The sequence below is a fragment of the Magallana gigas genome, chromosome 7, assembly GCF_963853765.1.
Source record: "Magallana gigas chromosome 7, xbMagGiga1.1, whole genome shotgun sequence".
Classification (NCBI taxonomy): Eukaryota; Metazoa; Mollusca; class Bivalvia; order Ostreida; family Ostreidae; genus Magallana; species Magallana gigas.
In genome coordinates this window covers 36,723,432-36,746,397 of record NC_088859.1, presented here as the reverse complement: position 1 = coordinate 36,746,397, position 22,966 = coordinate 36,723,432, and the positions used below count along the sequence as shown (strand labels likewise).

The 22,966-nt window shown below is 32.6% G+C and overlaps 1 protein-coding gene across 4 annotated transcripts; it reads right to left on the bottom strand.

Moving 5' to 3' along the window:
• Nucleotides 1-15: 15 nt before the first annotated feature.
• LOC105318631 (intraflagellar transport protein 70A) lies at nt 16-22,898 on the bottom strand. 4 transcript variants are annotated; one of them, XM_034458252.2, is made up of 18 exons: nt 22,739-22,898; nt 20,568-20,633; nt 19,769-19,978; nt 19,570-19,599; nt 19,035-19,091; nt 18,830-18,898; nt 18,506-18,677; nt 9,509-9,637; nt 9,220-9,237; nt 8,108-8,310; nt 7,937-8,002; nt 7,659-7,778; nt 5,547-5,623; nt 3,096-3,306; nt 2,600-2,671; nt 1,478-1,581; nt 1,094-1,302; nt 16-243 (listed from the first exon to the last, which is right to left on the bottom strand). In XM_034458252.2, exons 1-18 carry the CDS (start codon nt 22,790-22,792, stop codon nt 119-121), a joined length of 1,992 nt encoding a protein of 663 aa, XP_034314143.1. In that variant the 5' UTR covers nt 22,793-22,898; the 3' UTR covers nt 16-118. The 4 variants fall into 4 exon arrangements, with proteins under 4 accessions (XP_034314143.1, XP_034314145.1, XP_034314144.1 ...); XM_034458254.2 differs by lacking the exon at nt 19,570-19,599; XM_034458253.2 differs by lacking the exon at nt 9,220-9,237 and having other exon boundaries at nt 22,739-22,897.
• Between the last annotated feature and the right edge of the window lie 68 nt (nt 22,899-22,966).

Here is a 22,966-nt window from a genome sequence, read left to right as displayed (position 1 = left end):
AGAAAAAACAGAAAAATGTTCTTCAAGTTTATTCAACAAAACTATTTTAGACAAATGGTCATCAGTTTTCTATCACAGTTCAAATAAATCTGGTCATGCTTAAAAAATAAGCAGTGTTTCAAATCAGTTGCAACAATAAACTTTTCAAGAGACGAGCTTCGTACGTCACAGTGTTTTTCCCAGGATGCATCGGTTCGGCTTCCAATGGCTGCTCAATCAAGGCTTTAACGTCTTTTCCGTACACTAAAATAACAAAAAAAATCCACTCACTAAAAAAAGTCTCGTTGCTTTTGGGTTTTATCTGCATACAGAAGATCAATGGTCATTGCCCTGACACTGGAAAAACGACAGAGAATGGGTTGGAGATATGCAGAGCAGCAGAGGAAGCGATTTATAGAGAATACCACTAACACCATTGGAAGATCGCTCTTAAGTACATTTTACAACAGTTTGAGGTCTGAGCTTATAAAGGAGGAACAGATTTATGTTACTTTTTACCATTGCTTAATAGCTAACATGAAAATAGTCAGCGAAAAGGAAATTGCAAATAGGGGAATACCAGATTTATTATTGGCATGTGATGTTATCATACAAGATACTTCATTCTTGAAATCTCTCTTTACCATAGAAACAACCAAACAAGCTCGTTAGTAAGAAGAAATCCTTGGTTTACAGTAGATTTTCGATTCAGCATTTGGATTGCCTTCAAACATACTATTGCAAGGACCTTAGTTGTGAGCTTCATTTTGTAGTGTAACAGAGTAGCGCGATTTGTAACAGTGTCATCTCTTGATTTATAAGAATCTTGAGTTTGAAATCGGCGCGAGTTTTTGAAGTATTCAACTTAGAAAGAAAATTTTAAATATGATTACAAACAAAAAATGCTACGATTTGACATTTCTTAAAGCAGTGGTAATATCTTTTAATACAATGTCTTGAAAGCTCAAAGTGAGAAACACCCTAGGCCTTTATGATGTGGGTGAGTACGAGGTTAAAGCTTGTCTATCTCAAGATGAGATACCTGACCTTAAGGCTACGAGTGTGTACTTGTCTATGAAGGCTCTGTTGTTACTGAGTCCCCGTGGTTACTTACTTTCACAGCACTCCAGGAACTGTATGCACTCCTGTACCACCTGGTCTTTCATCATGATCATGTGTTTGGCCATGTTCTCAATCAGGGACAGGAAGCAGCGCTTGGCGTAGTACCACGTGTCCGTCCCCAGTTTCTTGTTGTAGGGCTCCAAGGATTTAATCACGCGGGAAATTCCAAACTCATAGTTACCCTTGGCGCAGTACAAAGTTCTACAAAACACGGGATTGAACTTTAAAAAAAAAAATCTTTATTTAAGTATCCAAAAATAGCATAGATAGGAGCGCATGTTACCACTGCAAGTATTTATTTTAACAAAAGATATATTATATAAATTTTTCCCATTTCCCAACTACGTTTAAACAAATGATTCTTTGCGGTACCTACCCTATAACTAGGTTGACAATACAGAGATGGTAGATTTTCTTTTCGGAGTCATCGTACGATAATTGCTCTTCCTCTTTCTCGATTTTCCTCATTAGTTCTTCAGCCTAGACATTAAAGATCAGAATTCAAGCCATTAAAATCTACGACAAAAGATGAGGAGGTGGGAAGATATTACAATTCTGTAAATCTGAGAACTCTGGTAATGAAAATGATGCACTATCAAGACTTCAAACACAAAGAGACGATAGTTCCAAAGCTTCCGCACATTCTTGAATTAAGCTTGTATAATTTACCGTATAACTGAGTGACATTTAGTTTCGATGCATACAGCTATGATAGGTGAGACTCGCCTCTATTTAGACATTTACGATTGCCAAACTGAAAATTTTCTCTCATTCTTGCTGCGCTTACTTTTTCATTACTAAACTAATCTACCGCTAGAAATGGTCGAAGAAACGACAAGTAAATTGATGAACCACGGATAAAATAGTAAGCAGAAAACAAATTACCCTAGTATATTCATATACATCGCAAGAAGACGAAATGCCTTCTTCGTATCAATCTTGTCAAAAAAATCAATGAAACCCAAAAAAAAAATCCCCCAAAAAACCAAAACATTGGATATGCCCGGTGATTAAGAAAAACTGTAAATTATTTAAATTGTCTACCGATTTTTTTTTTTCTGAAATGATGGTATGACAGTGAGGGAAAACTCTCTTTACCACAATTATGAATAATTAATCATTATTGGAACAACTAATGTGATATGTTTTGGATGAGAAAAAATACCAAACTATCCTTGTATATTCCGTTTGAAAATGTAAACACCATCATGGTGAGAGGATCAATGCCTTCATGTGTTTTTTACGGGGATAATTGTAATGGATTCAAGCTTATGTTGCATGACAAAAATAATTGGACTTCACTGTTGTCATAGCATACTATGATAGCTCAAGGGACAACCTTTCACAAACCTTTAACAGAATTTTCGAATTCGTGCAATACTTCTTCAAACAAAACTTAACAAATGCACAATATAATTGTGTGGTGTGGTAATAACTTAATAATGTTTTGTTGTAGTAAATTGCTTTCTTTTTTATGCAATGAAAAAATGATGCAAACCTCCTCATTCTGGCTGGTCATGATGTAGGAAACACACAAATTGGCTAGAACAATGGCGCTGACGCTTAGAATCTGGAAGAACAAAGAAGGATTTCACAATCAAAAACAATGCTTTTGATAACATATCAATGTCTTTTGTGCAATAAGCACAAAAAAAACAAGTAATAAAACAGTTGGATATATTCTTTTCTTTGTTTTGGAAAAAAACTGAAGCCAAAAATCAACCTCGAATAGGTCACTTTGCAATGATATCCTACAATGTAATTTATGGGTTAGAGATTTTGACCTGACCTTTATGATTTTGATTTTACATTATTTTTTAAGCTTACAATGCGGCTGGTTTTTTTTTTTTATATATTGCTATTTTTAAATCTTAAATTATCCTCGCTTTTGAGCTTACATTGCCGCACCTGTTGAACTTACATAACGATAGGTTTTAGCTTACATCGCAGTAGACTTTAGCTTTCGTTCACAATGCGGTAGTTTTTGAGCTTACATTATCGTAGTTTTTCTTGACGATTGGTTCGTAGAATCCTGCGGCCTCTTTGTACTTGTTCTCCTGCATGAAGAGCACGTGGGCCACGTTTAGCTTCCATACATCGTGTTCGTTACAGAATTCCACGGACTTGCGGAAGATCTTCTCAAGATGAGGGTAGTTCTCCATGTCCCAGTAAATCTTGGCTTGTTGCATCAACACTGGTATATACCTAGTTAACAAGACATTTCAAACTTTAAAAGTGGTTCATATTCATATTAAAGAAATAAATATCATGTGATTAAAGGAATATGTTTTGAGAACTTAGATCTACAAAATACAAATAAACATTTGATTGGAGAAACTCTGCCTCTTTTTCTATTGGGTTGTACTAAAGTCAGGCGGGGATCTTCCAAGCTAGAAAACCGTAATCGTTTCAAGGGCAGTTGCAAAATATGGAAATGAATGCATAAGTCAGACGGGTCAGACTTTTCATACGTCAAATCTTCAGTGTATAACAAAACAGAGCAAGCTCTTATAAAAGTTTCTGTTCTAGCTGCCGGTCTCCTTCCCTTGTAGCAGCCAATCTGAGAATCAATACAAAGCTGTAAAGGGAAGGATGAATCAATCTTGATTATTTTCATATTACCTATTTCATGACTGGAGTTTGCCTTAATTAGCCCAAAAGCAAGATATGGCAAACATCTGATAACTAAGCAAGGTCATCGCATGATGCTCTTGATAATGGTGTCAATTTTCACTTAATGTGTTGGCTCAATCCATCAAGATGGCAAGCTTTATGGAGCTTGGTCCAGGTTACAACAAGGATTCTGAATCTTAGTACTTAGAGACTGAAACAAACTGGCAGAAGGCCTGGCGTGTTGACGAGTGAATTAAGTCCTGTACAGAAGTCCTATAGCCGAGAGGTTATTAAGTCATTTGCTTAGATCTTGCTTACCAAAATACCATATGTCCTTAAATATTATTGAATGAAATGTCAGTATTTATCATTACTGTGTTTCAAAGTCAACTAATTTAGTATATGAGCACAGTCATTGCACAGACACCGCTTGCTACGTACATTATTCAGGCGTGAGGGGGAAAAGGCTAGTGTTGAATTGGATATGCATAAAAAATTAATCATGTTTCAATTTTTCAGTATTGCATATTAGGTAATTTCTAATCCCATTTGATGTGCCTATTTAATTTGCTAGCAAGGAAACGTTGTCACGAAATTGTCTAAGCAATAACACAATAATATCACGTAAACATCAGTTTAAATACATGCAATATATAGTTAGACTCATCTTTCAGCCACTTAAAAAAAATCCAAAAATGTTGTTACATCTACAAATTAATGTATCGCTGTAGATGCAACAATAACTTATTGTAATTTTCTTCCTAATTACATTTAGATACACAGTGACACATCTATAATAAATGTGTTTCCTCCATGGGGACTGGGTCTGGTTTCTTTCTCTAGCTGCTACAAAACCCAGATGATTATTTTTTTTTTGTATTCTTCATTCAGTCGTTTGGTTACCAAGCAGTTTTTAACCACACTGTTTCAATATTGATACTTCTCAGTATGCACGGAGCTGTTTTTCATATCAATTGGTGCCATTCAAATCAAATGATGTTCCTATTAATGCTGTCAATCAAATCAAAAGTTGGACTATGTCCAATGCAGTTCAGTTTCTGGATCAATATTAATTTTGTATGCATCTTTCGACTGTCACAGTTGCGGGATTATTGATAACACAGGCCAGTGAGCAGAATGTTCCATCTCTCAGCTTGATTAGCCACAAAAAGAAGACAGATAAACAGAGATGACTGACCATTCGCCTCAGGATCATCAGATCTAGTGTCACAAGCCGTGGGAGTTGCACCAGCCATTACCAGATATAGGAAAACGTAAAAAAAAAATCAGGATTGGCTTGTTATTGATAGATTTAATGTTCATAGCACTCTAAGAGTACAAAGCTCTGATGCTTTTTTGTATAATAATTGTTTCAGGAACATTTTCCGCAGTTGTTGGACAAGAAATAAATCTAGAGCTTTCTGTTATTGAAAGAACAGTCTTTCAATCTTCTCTAAGTCTTATAGGCATAATACAAACTCAAAACCTATCGTGAGAGTGACATCTGAACATAAGTATATTATTATCTTCCTGGTTGCATGGATCCAATTCTTTTTCTCGTGAAATATAAACCATTCATTCAATATACTTAATGGCCAAAAATACAAGTATAAATCAAGCCACAACTTCAATCTAAATGTTAATGCCATAGGCACCCCTTCTTTAAGGTGCAATCAGAACTCTCATTTCTCTGTCTTTCAATCGCTAACAAGATATTCTCTTCATAACATTCTATTACACGGCACTTAATGTGTTTTCCTGAGAGCCCTGGATTGCTCAGAGTCCCTACCTCTCTAGCGCCTCATCATATTCATATTGCTCAGCGTCCTTACCTCTCTAGCGCCTCATCATATTCATTGACAGCTCTCTTGACAGCCTCATCATCATGGTTCTGACGAGCCTCTTGAACCTGGAATAAAAACAAGAATACCACAGTCTCAAAAATCCATCACTTTCAGTTTAATGATGCACACTAAGGTGATTTATAATTTTCTGGTAAATGAAGACAAACTGCATGTTTCCTTGTCTCTCTCAAGATTCAATTACATTTTACAACCGATTTAATCCTTTGTTTATTTTCCACAGGGAATGTCATTTATTTGCATTATAGTAATCACGTTGCTTTAAATATCATGACATAACATGGATTCTGCATAAAAGCACTTTCAGTTACAATTTTTTAAAATGCTCTCCCTCTCTCTCTCTCTCTCAATGAGAAAATTGTATTGTAGTATTTCCTTTATAAAATCATTCTTTTATGTTAAAGTGTGACCTTGTGAGCTTCAACAGATTCTGTGTTTTGGTGAATAAATTGTGAACAGATATCTAAATTCAAGTATCATCAAAATTTCTGTTTACAACTGTCTAAATAATTGATTGATTTTATTCATTGCAAATTACTTTGCATCAATTGATGAAGAAAAAAACCCTGTCCATACACAGGTTTTTTGAATTTCCAGGTAAAGAAAAAGGGAAATACACATACAAAAAACCAGTATCCTATCAGATTTATATTTTTGTACTTTCAAATACAAATCATCATTTGATTCAATCATCTTTAAATATTTAAAAAGAGCAAGTACATAAATAAGAAGATGAACTAAGTGTCTGAAATTAGTGACCATTTTGGTTAAAATATGCAACACTGCATAGTGCAAATACATGCAATGCTAACACATCACAGGATTTCAATCACTTGACATAAATCAGCAGGTATATGCTAAGCTTGGCTCTTGTCAATCATCAAAGTCTTATCATTATTCTGTATTTTTGAATTGTTTCTCTTGGCTAGCTTTAGTTCCATCCACACATTCAGAAAGAGAATTAATGCGTTTGATGTGCATCACCACAGATCTATAATTTACCTCCCACATCTTTCCTAAATTTGCCTGAACCTATCAAAACAGTCTTTTCTGTCAATAGGTGTTGCCAGCTAGCATTTATCTCCAGCTTTATTATACAGATTTCCTTATAATTTGCTTCCAAAGATGCAAGGAGGGATTTAATCATGCTGCAGCTGTGATTGAAATCACATGATGCCAAGAAAAGGGTGTTTTTAAAAGGCAAGTTTTGCAATGAAACTTAGTTTCAGTGGTGAATGAAAAATCATTAGGATACTATTTTGACACCCTGCTCAATTTCTTTTTTATACTAATTTTATGCTTTCTAACATGATAAATCCCTGGCCTTTGCATTGCGAAACATAATAACTTCTCTAAAATCCAATAAAATATATTGATTACGAAGATGAATTGAATTTTTTTCTATATTGGTTCAAATTCAATTTGTCACTGTCTAGACAGAATAAATTTATTATGTATGTAAATGCATGATCTGTATTACATTTTTTTACGAACACCATTTATTCCTCATAACATAGAGATAAAATTTTCAAATTCATTCATGCAGTCATTCCTATATAAAACTACTACATCATACATGTTTTAAAGGACTTTAAACTTCAACATGTAACTACATAGAAGAAAAAAACAAAATTTGTTTATAGATGCACATGAAAAATTCTATTTCATCTATTTCCTTTTAATTAAATTTGTAAATGGCAGATATAAACATGATTTCAAAGTCAATTTGAGCACCGATCTTGTTTTTTGTGAGGGTTTTGTTGTTGTTAAATTCTCTCCTACATATTGATTAGTTTGTGTTTAAATTTTCAATGTTAAATGACAATCTATTGTTGAACTTCTTTTTCAATACATTTAAGACTTTTACATTTGTTTAAATCTCTATACAATATGACTGTCGTACTATAATTTTAGAGCCCAACTTTGACATGCTGTAATTTTCAGTAAACTATTAATTAATACCATATTTGATACATTATACAAAATATTGACATTTAATATACTGAATAATTTCAAACTGACTTAACAATACTGAGGTAAAAAGGTAAATTTGTCCCCTAAGTGGCCCCTGCCTGCTAGTACCTGTTTGGTGAGTTTACTGAGGGTCTCGGTCTGGTTCTTGGCCATCTCCTCCAACTTCCTGTAGGCCTCCTCCTTAGATGTCTGGCTGGTGATCACAGCCTCCAGAAAGTCGTACATATACTGAAAGAAAAGTCAGGTACCATCACTGTCATGAAGATTTACGATCCAACCTCAAATCACATATGCAGTATCATTTATGATTATAATATTCAGCTTTCTTATTTTACAAAATAAAATCATTAGAGTATATATAATATAGAATATGATACTTTACTTACAGGTGTCAAAAACTTAAAAGTCAGGTGAGAGTTCTCAGCAAGTACATCGGCAGCCAAGTCAAAATACTGAAACAACAGAGATAAACTTGTTAGAAGTAAACTTGTTAAAACCCCATGCTTTTCTGGATGTAAAACTAACATTAATTTCCATCTACTTGTAACAATATTAACCTCATATTTGACATAGAGGAGAAGCAAGTTGCCAAATGTCTCCGGTGGGAATGGATTCTGCTGGAGCAGAAACTGCAGTTTCTCGAATCCCTGGGTGGGGTGCTGCTCCATGTTCATCAGGGCCTGGTTATGGAGGGTCACAGCATCCAGCTCCTCCTCAGCCCTCGGGGGCATATCAGTGAGTGCTTCACAGGCTGCATCAACTGGAAGAAAGAGACGGAGGGTAAAACACCAACCTAATAAGTCATTGTTACACCAATGTTAACATTGGGCAGAATTATTGTTACATGCTAGACAAACTTCTACCTTTTGTTTAACTCTTTGTTATTAACACTAACTTAATACTACATATGGAGCTAAGGATATATAATACATGCATGGCTACTTGTACATATACTATAATTTCTTTAAACAATATTGATCTATGATGATATGAGCATCATTTTTTTTACTATACATCAGACCTTCAGTTTTGATTATAACGACAATTTAGATTTGTTGACTTGCATGAAAATTAAAAATGCAGTTAACTAATTATTGAGAGCTCTCTGCAGCAATCTACAGTGATGCATGAATAGCTTTAATATATTATTCATATTAAATACTTTTTATATTAATTTCTATTTACATTAGATAATGTAGTTTGTATTAGTCTTTAAATATTGAGAAATTTTAGAGTTGAATAAAACTTTGGAGAATTCATGGGAAGAAAACTTAATGATTGACCAATATCAAAATCAAAAACAGCAATTCAACCTCCATATTCCCTCCTTTGCACTACAAGTTAAATCTGAAGGTAGGGTAATATGCAAAATTCACAGATATTCAGCTCCACTTCAAACAGTATGATGTGAAATACTTATATTTTTGGAAACTGCATGGGCAGGTGATATTTGAAAACATGCTATAAATATGCCCAAAAAAGCAAATCTCCAAAACTGGACTACAATTCAACAGGTTCAGTCCATGAATATTCATTAGCTATTCATTAAGTGATGTTTCTCTAGCAGTTTAATATCTGAGTGTACACATCTAAAAAAAACAGCTGATTGCTAGAGATAAATTAGAAGAGCCAAAGACTTCACTGAGCTAAGTCTGTTTTTTGGACTTACAATTTGTTGAACCATAATCTGTAATCCAGATTACTAGTTTTATCAATTACTATATATATAATGCAGTTTGAGAAATAGAATTCAAATTTTCATAATATTTGATTTGACTAAGGTACATGTATGCTTAAACTACTTCCTTAACTCTTCACATAAGATGCAGCTTCTGTTCACTGTTGATATCATATAACTTGATTTGAGTTGAAATATATTATGAAAGACATAATACTAGTATAAAAAAATTTCATCATGAAGGCTTGAATAAAATGTGCATGCATTAAGACAGACTTACAGTTTTTGAGCTGATACTCTATGGCGGCCTTGAGGTTGAAGGCCTCCACGAGGGCCGTCTCATGCAGGGTCAGGGTGTTCCCCACACTCCTAACATCTATCCCCTCCGTGGTCATTCCAACACTCAACTCTACAAAGTTAGATATCACTTGGTTTGAACATATTTTATTGCATAAACATATACAAATGGTTCGAACACAAGTTCTTACAACTTACGAGGTTCTTTAACCAAGTATAACAATTTACAACTGTATAGTAGTTTAGAATGGAAAGTACATAGAAATGGATATAACTAATATAGTTAAGTTATTGAACAAACGTACATGTAAAAACAGTTCTGTTTGAATTTGGTCTAGGCAGTAAAATTGAAATTACGAGAATCTGCCACAATCTCTTATAAATAGCTAAAAAAAAATATGTTGGTTTAAATTGACACTCAGAGATTCATCTCCCCACAAAAGTAAATGACAATTAATAATGTTAATTTGATTTAAGTTCAAAAGGTTTGAAAACAATTCATTTCGTACATTGGTATAATTTTTACAACCAAAAAACAAATGATAAGAATCTTCTGGTAATCCACATTGGCAATTAGGGCTTTCAATAATATTTTTTCTGAAAAGGTCGAAGTTTAAGATACAGTTATGTCTAATTTTTGTGTGTATGATGTTAAGTCGTCTCTTGCCGAAGCAAAAATAGGACAGGGGTTTAAGAACAAGGGACGTTAATGGCTGAAATTTGCCGTGTTTCAAATATGCACAGCACCAAACATTAAAAAAAGCCTTGAATTTATCAAATCCAATGGTATATAACTTATATATGTGACTTAAACATATATATCATGAAATTTATGTTGAAAACTGTTCCATTTTTAGCAAAACGTCGAAATTTTAAACGTGACGCCATGCATATTTACGGGAGAAGTAAGTCTACCTGTGATGTAAAACATACCGGTATCTGTGCATGAGTTTCGGGCTTGTGAACCGCAGATAACAAGTTTAAATTTGCATGCGTTTCATTTCAATTTCATTGAACTTTTGAAATTATAAGTGTTTAAATACAAAATTGTATACATTTTCGCCTATATGACTTACATGTATTTACTTCTTATGCATTATGCCACATTGTATCTTTTCTAATCAAGAAAATTTCTGTTGATTTGAGACACTATTCCAAGGTGTAGTGAGTCAGTCACATGTAAATACAAGTACCTTACGGCTTCCATTGGTTATTCACTAAAGTACAGGAAGCAAAAGCTTTCATAATCTTTCTGATAACAAGTCTTAATTTTAAATGCATGAACAATGAACTCGAAGAAGGTAGGAGAAAAGGGGGAGGGGGGTCTTCGACTCTCTGAAAGTTTGATAAGCAATCTCAATTTAAAAATATCATTGGATGAAAAAGAAATGAAAATGGGAATGATTGGACTGGACTTGAAAGATGTTAAAAACAAATTGGATCCGTTCATGTTTCACATTATTGTTCGCACCCAAATCTATACTCAGAGAGAGAGAGAGAGAGAGAGAGAGAGAGAGAGAGAGATGGATTTTACACGTGTAGTTTTCTGCTTAAACAACGTAGAATGTAAAAAAAAAACTACTTTCACACATAGAGTGTGTAAGAATCATATTATACATTAAAAACACTATAAAATACTTTATTGTCAAACATATTTCTATTTTCTTTGGACTTGAAAAACTTTATCCCAGAAAGAGTACGCGGAGCAGCTCGCGGGCTGATTTGATTGACAGGTGTAGTATGTGGACTGGAACTGCTTTGTTGGATTTTATTACAATGTGCATTACTTTAAACGATAACATATTAGTGAATTACAATTGAAATCTCTCTCTCTCTCTCTCTCTCTCTCTCTCTCTCTCTCTCTCTCTCTCTCTCTCTCTCTCTCTCTCTCTCTCTCAGTTTCTTCAAATAAATGATGTCTGAACAAAATATTTAAAATGTCCGATAGAGATGAAGTCAAAAATTTTAAGACAAGATCAAGGAAGAAACTTTATTTAAATGTTTAAATTGTCTGATAAAGATGAAGTCGAATATTTTAAGACAAGATCATGGAAGGAACTCTATCTAAGTGTTTAAAATGTCTGATAAAGATGGAGTCAAAAATCATGGAAGGAACTTTATCTAAACGTTTAAAGTGTCTTATAAAGATTAGTAAAAAACTTTAAGACAAAATCACGGAAGGAACTTTATATACCGATCCACTGATTCTACGATTCCTTCTATAAAAACGAATATACAACAAGATAGGTAAAGTTAGCTACTAGTAACTGGCTACTAGTAACTGGCTACGAGAAGTAAGAAAAGCTTGCTACTAGTAACTGGCTACGAGATGAAAGAAACTTGGCTTCTAGTTACTAGTTACTGTCCTAGTGAGAAAACATACCTAGGATTTCTATTTGTGTTCTTAATATGTACATTCCACTATCTCATCATTTACTCATATTTCTCACATACTCTCATTGATAATTGATGCGTTTCGTTTAAAATATCTCTATTTTAGACAATATTGTCCAGTTGACTCAAGTAGCTGTACTTACAGATTGAAAAAATCAACAAATGTTATTAATTATAACAATCTATCATGTCATCTGCTTAATATTACGGTACAACAAAATTACTCAGATATCTCTCTTAATCTGGTCAGCTACCAGTGCATTTCGTTTCAACTATCTCTGTTTTAAAGACAATTTTTTCATGCAACTCAAGTAGCCGTACATAAAGATTGAAGACATCTTCAAGGGTTGTTAATATCAACATTTTATCAGGTCATCCACATAATATTATGACACAATTACTCAGATATCTCTCTTTATGTAGTCAGCTACTAGTGCATTTTCTTACAAATATCTTTAATTACTGGCGGTTTTGTCAATATATCTCAAGTAGCTGTATATATAAATTGAAGATATATGCCAAAATTGAAATGATCATTAATATATTACGACTGAATAGGGGACATGTGGAAGTAGATATATACTTTAAGAGAATAATCTGATAATTTGATACCATTGTAAATAAAAGTAGAAAAAATCCTCAGAATATCATGAGTTGTCATTATTTCATACTGTACGCGGAACGCAATTTAAAGCATATATTTAGAATTTTACTGTACGCGTAGTTCTATAATTAAGCATTGGTTTGTAATGGTAAGTTAACTTAATAGAATGATCATTTTATGAATGAACTCATCACTTCCAAAAATTTCAATGATGAAAACAAATATTTTTGCTGCAGTTTTTTGTAATTAATAGTTTTTTAATCGACATTGCACATCCTTTTACATAGCTGCCATATGCAAACGAGTGCTATTTTGAAAACAACTATATAGGTTTTGGATTAATTAAATGCCTCCCATATACCTGTAATGCAAGAATGTAAAATCCAAAAAATCCAGATGATTTCCAGATTTTTATAAGGAATTTTCGTTGATTATTAATAAGCGAAGCTTGATTGGGAAGATATAAAAACAAATTGGTAATCTTCAAGTACCAATGATGTTTAAAATATATAAAACAAAAGACACTTCTCTTCCGATTTCTTGGTATTAAAGTCCAAAAACTTGAGTCTTTTATTTTAATATAGAAGTATAGATAACTAGATGACATCCCGCACAAGCACGGGAAATAATATTTTACAAATTAATGGGCTTTGGTTTTTTTGTATACATTTGTGTCCGATTTTTTTCTTAATTGTTTTTCTAGCCTTTTTTCAAAAAACGAGTCTTACAAAACGTAATTTCAGTCAACAAAAATATTATAGCTCATTGTAATGTTCGAAGCTACGCATACAGAATTTCATCTGCAAATCAGACCTACCCGTACATACTTATAAGAGCTACGCGTACAGTGAGCAATATCGAGGCATGTTAAAACATAGGTAATCACAGATTACAAAGCTCACCGAGACGAGACATCACCCTTATGAGATTTCACCTTTATGAGACCACCTTTATCATATTAAATGAAAATCATACTTTATGATCTTGGATATTCATGGATTCTGTTTTGACACAATATCGTATATCATCTGTTAAAAAATTGTATGATAATCATATGTTCATATGTTTATCAATACACTTATATAAAATTAAAAATTGCATCCTATCATATTTACAACATATATCATATAATACAATAAAATACCATAATAAACAATGATGAGATATGATATTGTAACGTATGATATGACATTGTATTGTGTTATACGTTATTGTATTTGATCACATAATACAATATCATAATATATAAAACAATATAGTATTATATTACAATATCATATTACATAATACAACATAACATTGAAACATATGATATTATATTGTAAAATAAAGTATGATATTGTATGATACTGTATCATTTTTAAAACATAATATGATATTGTTTCATATGATACAATATAATTTGATACAAAATTGTATCATATCAAATGATACAATATTATGTGATAAAGTCAAATATATAATACAACATTATATTATACATATTGTATCATATGATATAATAATATATTTTACAATATCATACAATACAATTTCATGTGATGTGATAATATATCATATTATAAACCAATATCATATTATACAATATCATATGATACGATATTATATAATATTACAGTACCATATTATACAATTTCATGTGATATAATTCTATTTTACAGAAACCAATATCATATTATACAATATCGTATGATACAATATTATAGAATATACAATATTGTATCATAGGATACACTATTATATATTTTGCAATATCTTATGTAATAGTATCATGTGATAAAATAATTAATTAATAATACAATATAATAATTTACAATATTGTATCATAATATACAATACTATACATAACGATATCATGTTACAATATCATAACATCAAATATCAAAAAAATTGATACAATATCATATCGCATCATATAACTTTTTATAATATTACATATGATATTATATTGTATCATATTAAACAATATTGTTTCATACCATACAATACTATATCATAGGAATCATGTTATATCATTTACCAACAAACACATCTATCTATCGAGGTTTGAATGAGGTAGGAGATTTCTTTAGCATCCTTGATAATGGAGATCAGGCTCTGCATCTGAAGCAACCCCTGCGTTTCATTTATAATATAGTTAAATCAACTATGCAAGATATCATCTATAAAACATGTGACCTGTTCCAAAAAAACTAAACCTCATCCAGCATCCGAAACCTATGGCTTAGATTCAGCATTCAAGCCTGTCAGGTGCATCAGTATACATAAGACGCATCTCCATGCAAGTTTGGTGAAGTTCAGACCAGTAATAAATAAGATATCATCATCAGTGGGCACTAGCAATTAAAACCTTAACCTGCTCCAGCATCCGCAACCTATGGCTCAGATTCAACATCCATGCCTGTCAGGTGCATCTGTATCATAAGACACACCATCCATTCAAGTTTAGTGAAGTAAGGACCTGTAATAACTAAGATATATTTTTTAGCATCCTTGATAATGGAGATCAAGCTCTGCATCTGAAGCTTCCTCTGTGATTCATTCATATTACAGTTTAATCAACTATGCAAGTTTGAAATAGTACTATTATCTATTTAACATGTGACCTGTTCAAAAAAAAACAAACCATATCCAGCATCTGAAACCTATGGCTCAGACTCAGCATTCAAGCCCGTCAGGTGCATCAGTATCATAAGACACACCATCCATGGAAGTCTGGTGTAGTTAGGACAAGTAATAACTAAGATATAATCATCAGAGGGCACCTATTTCAAAAACTTTAACCAGCTCTAAAAGCCTTAACCTCCTCCAGCAATCCGAAAACTTTGGCTCAGATTCAGCATTCAAGCCTGTCTGGTGCATCAGTATCATTAGATGCACCATCCATGGAAGTCTAGTGAAGTTAGGACAAGTAGTAACTAAGGTATAATCATCAAAGGGCACCTGCAACAAAAACTTTAACCAGCTCTAAAAACCTTAACCTCCTTCAGCATCTGTAACCTATAGCTCAGATTCAGCATCCAAGCCTGCCTGGTGCATCAGTATCATAAGACACACCATCAATGCCAGTTAGGTTAAGTACGGACCAGCAGTAACTTAGATATTGCTATCAAAGGGCACCTGCAACAAAAACTTTAACCTGCTCCAAAAACCTTAACCTCCTCCAGCATCCGAAACCTATAGCTCAGATTCAGCACTCAAGCCTGTCTGGTGCATCAGTATCATAAGACACATCATCCATGCAAGTTTGGTGAAGTACGGACCTGCAGTAACTTAGATATTGCTATCAAAGGGCAGCTGCAACAAAAACTTTAACCTGGTCCAACAACCTTAACCTCCTCCAGCATCTGAAATTTAGAACTCAGATTCAGCATCCAAGTCTTTCAAGTCCATTAGTAGGTCCAGATGCATCATCCATGCAAGTTTGGTGAAGATAGGACAAGTAATAACTTAGATAAATGACCTGCAACAAAAACTTTAACCAGGTCCGGACGCCGACGCCGACACCGACGCCGAGGGTATAGCATAAGCTCCCCCTGACTTCGTCTCGGTGAGCTAAAAACAAAAGACCCCCCCCCCCCCCCAAAAAAAAAAGGAGAAAAAAAAAAGATTGCATTGCTTCCTTCATATATGTAGTTTTTTATCTGAAAGATATCGTATTGGGGAAATATTTTCAAAACAAGAAACATGTTTTGTAAAAGAAATGAGAAACACTTCTCTAGAAATTTTGATTCGATTTCTTATTGAATGTTTGCACTGTTTTGATCCAATAAAAATATTTTCCGAAGAGATATTTTAAGATTTTAAGATTGAAATGACGAGCATAAAGATTAACCTATTCTAGTTAACAACCGTATAAAAATCGTGATACTGTCCCTCCAGATATTAGTTATTTACGTATTTTCCTTCTACAATGTACATTGTACGATCTAAATACTGTTCGCAGCACTATTTGTTCTCTCGCTTCGACAAACATCACTATACCTAAAACTGTAAACTTACGTTCCTACAATGTGACATGTGCATGTACATCACAAACATGCATTATAGAAAAAAAAATTAAAATAACACAAAATATAAAACTATATCATTCTTTTTGAGAAAGCACAATTGTTTGCATCAGCCCTTAGATTTGATTTCGTTGAATAGAGTTCGTGAGAAAACATTAGGGGAGACAATATATGTTCTACCGTTATAATTCTACGCGCTATTTAAATTGATCAGACTACTGCCTATACGATCTTATATTATAGTTACAAATGGACTTAAACATGATTTAAACAAAAAAGAAATTATAAGTGTTTCGATTAAGCCTTTCAATATGTCGGCGATATCCACCAGAACAATTGTATAGGTCTAAGCATTGTTTGTCTTGTAATTTGTTGTTGTTGTTGCTTTCTACTTTTCCCCTTTAGTTTCTCTTTAGTAAATTAATACATAGTTAAGTTTGTTAAAAATAACTAAATAAAACAAAAAAGTATTGTTCTTGAATCCTCCATTTTTTTTTTTTACATATATATTTATACACCGGGTGTTGTTGAGCCGTGTCGCACCGTACGTGTTCGTAAGCTGTACTGTATTACTGTATGCATGATTTAAGAATCAGTGGAACATTATTTAGGGCTAACAGAATAGTAACTTATCAATTCTAAATGCATTCTACTAATCAGCTTCTCACTCAGCGTCGATAGCGTTGTTGACGTCGATAACAATAGATAAAAACATTATTGACGTCAGTAAGATATCATTTTTTGTATTCATTTTCTAAAAAATTCATATTGTTCACACGTGACAACCAACACCATTTTTAGTGTATGAATAAATGATAAAATCATGAGCCGGCGTGTAAACTATAAAAGTGGTTGTCGCATGTGAAAGTGTCTAATTTTAACGAAAACTACTCATAAAACATCATATTGTAACGCATTTTTAAACGATCATTCCATGTTTAGCGCTCATTAGTGACATCATAATGAAAAATGACGTCATTGTAGTACCTGTAGATAACATATTTAGTACAATGCACAACTTCAATAACGCAGACATTATACGTTGAAAGTATCGTAAATTTTGCGGCCAAATAATGCCAATACCGTATCTTGTTCTTTGGTTTAATTGAATACTGCTTTTGAAACCTGTAAAGTAGGAATTATTTCTGATTAGTAAACTTAAACTATTCCATTTATTGATCGTGTCAGGAACAAATGATTTCTAGTCTACATTTTGGAATAGTATAGTCTTCTCGATTGCGTGTATTGTAATTCGATTCTAAAGCCCTGATAGAAGGGAAAATTTCTTTTTAAATAATCTGGTACTAAATTATTATGAATTTTATACATTGTGCTAAATTTTGCTAATTTTGGTCTCTCTGAAAGAGGCATCCAACCTGTTTCTAAATAAAGGGACTCTCTTGAAGATAATATGGGTAAGCCAGTGATGATTCCTGCTGCAACTTTTTCTAATTTTTCGACATCTTGTAACGAACAACCATCCCAGACAACAGCAGTATTCAATTAAAGGTTGAATAAAGTCATGTACATTTTTGATAAAGTATTTCTTCCTATGCTAAATTTGAGCTTCTTCAACAGGCCTTGTCTTTGGTATGCATTTTTAACAATATTATCGATATACTCTGACCAGCAAAGGTTCTGACAAAAAAGTAATCCTGAGTGTTTGTGTGATGAAACATATTCTAACCAACTATTTTGGAAGTGGAGTTTTGGAGAATAAAAATTTGTTTTGAGTGTAAAAAATATTGCTTTTGTTTTGGATGGATTAAATTTTAACAGCCAGTTGGATAACCAGACATCACTTGTTACCCCTAACTCAGTGATAGGTTAAAACAACCTACTTTTTTTTCACAAGACAAAACACATAGAATGTATAACATTATAAATATATGAAAGCATATAAAGATCACATCAAAAATTGCACATAAGCAATATTCAACATTGCAAAATAATTATGGATTGAGGTATATACCAGGATGCTCTCTGATTCCTCTCTCTATAATGTCTGCAATGTGTTTCAAGGCAGGGGCATACTGTTTCATCTGGTAGTGACACAGAGCGATGTTGTACGAGAGCTGGGGCTGGTAGCCCAGAATTGCCATTGCTGTGGTAAATTTCTGGCAAGCTTCTTCGTATAACTTGTCCTGATCAAACAAAAACATCTCAAATATACCCTAATGATTTCAAATTCTGAATTTTAATACCTGAAATATATCTTTTTTACACATATTATACAGTCATACAGTTTCATTCTTAAGAATTATTTTCTTTAACCATCTCGTCAATATTACATTACCTTATAAAGCAGACATCCCAGGTTTATTTCAGTATCTGGGTCATCTGAAGGACACTGCTCCACTAAACTCTGTTGTGAAAACAAATACTCCAAATCAACAAACTGGACAAACATCTATCTAATATACAATATGATTTGAACAACATATTTCAATGTTCTAAATATATGAATATTTAGGGTCATATATATACTGCATGCAACTAACCTTAGCTCCTGGTAGGTCTTCTTCTCCAAATTTAATGGCAGCTTGTAGCTTTGTTATCTGAAAAAAAATTACGAAAGTTTAATTATAAATCTTTTTTTCTCTCATTTTAAATCATCACAATTTTTGTTGTATGTAGTATGAAATAAAAGAACAAATGATTTCACATAACAATTTGTTTCATGACTGAATACACATTATATCATATGTATATTGCTACAATTTCATTCCCATATATAACATGACTTCTTCTGTATTTTTTTTTTTTTTTTTTTACAAAATTAGAAAGATCATGATGATTCTTGTATGAAATTCAAAACCTTTACATTTTCATAAAGTGGTATTTTTCATCAATTAACAATATGATGCATGTCAAAATAGATACCAATTCAAAATAACTTTGAAAATAACTAAAAAAAAATGAATGACCACCTTTCAATAGATGAAAACAAAGAACATAAACAACAAATTAACGATGCATTATTAAAGGTTGGAAATCATAAATTGACTTGCATGGCCATAATACTCCAGTACTTACATCGTCTTTCTTTCTTATATTACCATTCAACTTCAAACATTATTTTGTAATGTAAAAAAAATGAATTCATTACAAGGATATTTCAATTCTTCTTTTTTTTAAAGGCTGATTTCAACAAAATTATGGAACTAAAGAGAAGACAAATGAATGCATGTACACCTAAAAAATAAATCTTCATGGATAGAAAAGCATAAAATACCTGACTCTGGTACTCAGGATTATCAATCTGACAGGCCACTTTCATAGCTTCCTGATAGAGACAGGCTTTGTACAAAGCTTGGGCATAATACAGTTTGTAGTCTTCAATCTCTGGATGCATCATACTCAGTCCTTCATAGCAGTCAGCAGCATTAACAAAGTCTTGCATTTGAAAGTAGCAGTAGCCGAGCAAAGACAATGCAGCTCTGGACTAAACAAAGGAAAAAAACTTTTTCAAAATTTTACAGATTAGACTAAGTACATGTAATTAAATATTAATTCTTGATTTAGATAACTTTATTATGGCGTGATTATTGGACTGAGGAAATTTAGGATGTGTACATGTATTCGTTTTATAAATATTTCTTGCTGTGTTCAATTTAGTTATAATTATTATTTATTTATTATTATTTATTTCAACTTTGAGCAGTACGCTCATCAGCATTAAACATTACATGTATAAGCATATGTGAGGCACGCAAAATACGAAGCCAGTAGGCTTCAGAGTCTCTGCAGAGTGTGCACTATCGCTATGGAGAACAACATAGAGCTTTCTTATATGTTTACATCATATAAAATGTTGTGAGATACAATAGAAATATATAATACTGAAATTATGATTTACCAATTGTAATAGAAAAAAAAAATTGTATAATTTTAACTATAGCAATGAATTTCTGAACATAGTTGCATAGTGAAGATATTTACCAAGGTTCCATAACTCTTTCAACTGGTATTGTTTGAAATCAACAGATAATCTTTTATAGACTAGAGACACTATTTTTCTCAAAGTAATTTACCTTGGTGTGTCCTTGAACCTGACTGCTAAGAAGATGAACAGCATCGTTGTACCTTTGGTCTTTAATCTGGTTAATTAAATACATTTGATAGATATAAATAAGATCATTCATATTAATTGTATCAAAAAGACCATTCCACAATCACCAATACTAATTAATTAATGTATGTGTATTGTTTTTGCAATAAGGACTGGGTCTCTTATTTAGTCTTGATCGATGTATCTGATATTCATTTTTACATTTGATAGGGAATATTAGTGATACACAGAATACAAGATTTTGTACCAGTTTGTAACATGGCCTGACAGAACCATGATAGGTGCTCCAAATCTTAGTTAAAAGTCTAAATAAGGCTTATCTCAGCAAAATTCACACAGATAAAATGAATTATTTTCCATTTTTCAATGGACTAACGTGATAATGTCTCCACACAAGATAAATCAGATATAAACTAATTAATCTATGTAAAGTTCGATTTATCATATAGGGGTATCACTTAATTATCCTCAGAGGCCCTGATAAGTCTTATCATAAGTATTTTTGCAACATAAGGCCCATGTTTAATCTTGTTACACAAAATCAAAAATAACAAACGGTCGTTTTACCGGTAACGAATCAGTATGCGGTTTCATCGTGCATGTGACTATTATTGTCGGGATTCCAATTGTTTTCATTTTTTGTTTCAATCATGTTTCTTTGTCCTTCTAAACTGTGGTAACAAACTTCCGAAAATATGAAGGATGAATTACGGAGATAGTAATTTTCAGCACCCCCTCCATTTTCCTAGTTTCGAATTCGTTTTCCGGTATCGAATCAAGAGCCCTCTATCACTTCAGACAGAATATTTTGGGGACGATCAATTTAAAAAATACACCAAAGGTACATGTCAATAGACTTATAAATGAAGAAGGAAAAATTATTGTGGGAATATGTTATTTAAACAAATTATATGTTGATTATTTTTATCGTACCGTTTTCCCAACAAATTGAAACTGGTCTTGAATATACGAAATTAAACTTTCATGAATACAACTTTATAACAATAATTGATGATAAGTAATTGCAATTTCCCTTTGTTTTGCCCGTATATCTATCAATATATCTAGCCAAATAATACTTCTATCACACTGAACCAAAACTAGGAAAAATTACACATGATTCTTTTTGAAGTCGTAATTTCATTCAAAGCTCAATTATTATTTGATATGATTATAATCTTATTAAATAGATTATAATTACTAATAATCTACTAAATGTGGGTCAATAACAATCTTATTTTCATAGTAAGGCTTAATTGTTTTCACACTTTCATTTTTTCTGCCTTGCACTTCCGGCAACTCATATCTGGGTCACCTTTTTAATTTGTAAATAATATGGTAAATAATCGTGCAAATGTCAAACAACTCCACTCACGGATAGAATATTTATTTCTGTATTATAATTTAATACCTAGCTAGGATTTTATAAAACCTTAACTTCATTTTTCTCCAATATTTTTTATAAAAATTATTTGATACTGGCAAATATTCGTTACCGGTAAAATGACTGTATATATCATATAGGACTTCAATTTCTTAGAATGACTTTACATTATATTCATTATTTTTTCATATTAACCTAGCAGACCTCATCTCACGAAGAAAGCAATGGGACACGACATAATCACATTACCAATTTAGGGCCTCCAATATAATATATTCTCTTTTGAATGTTTGAGAACCACAGGCACTTGTTTCTGAGAAAAAAATTTACCCTATAGTATAATAATAACACAAGGTATCTAACTCCGAATGAGGTACGTAAACCACCCCCTCCCGTGTGTTGTAGTCGTTTTCGCTTTTATACGAAATGCAATGCAAAAGTGTTTAGTACCATTTTCTTCTACAATAAATTATCTAAATAACCATATATAGCATGCCTGTGTTGAGAACTCAGAAGTGAACAGGCATAGATTTTATAAGTTCATTTAATGAAGGCAATGTCTGTCCACCTCTCAGAGAATAGGGTGAAACCTATAAACATAACAAAAACTAATTTGAACATCCAATGAAGAAGTGGAAACAAAATAAAGCTATTGAGCATGCTGAGTAAGTGCAAGAGTTTTTGGGCAACACACATGAATCAAAGTCATATATCAAATATCATGATCATAAACAGGAGATTGTTCTTACCAAAGAGTAAATTGTCGATGTGTATTCGCCCTCCTTTAGCTGTATGTGTGTCATGATTTAATTTGTGATCAAGTATGGTTATGGCCTATAGTCCACCGTGGAATACTCAGTGTAAGTTGATAGCAACGAATTCCAAAAGGAATGTCGTCTAGGTCAAAACAGGAACGGTACAATCTGATACTTATTTAAACGTTTCCGTGACTTTGACGTAGTGATTTTTCTCTCTCG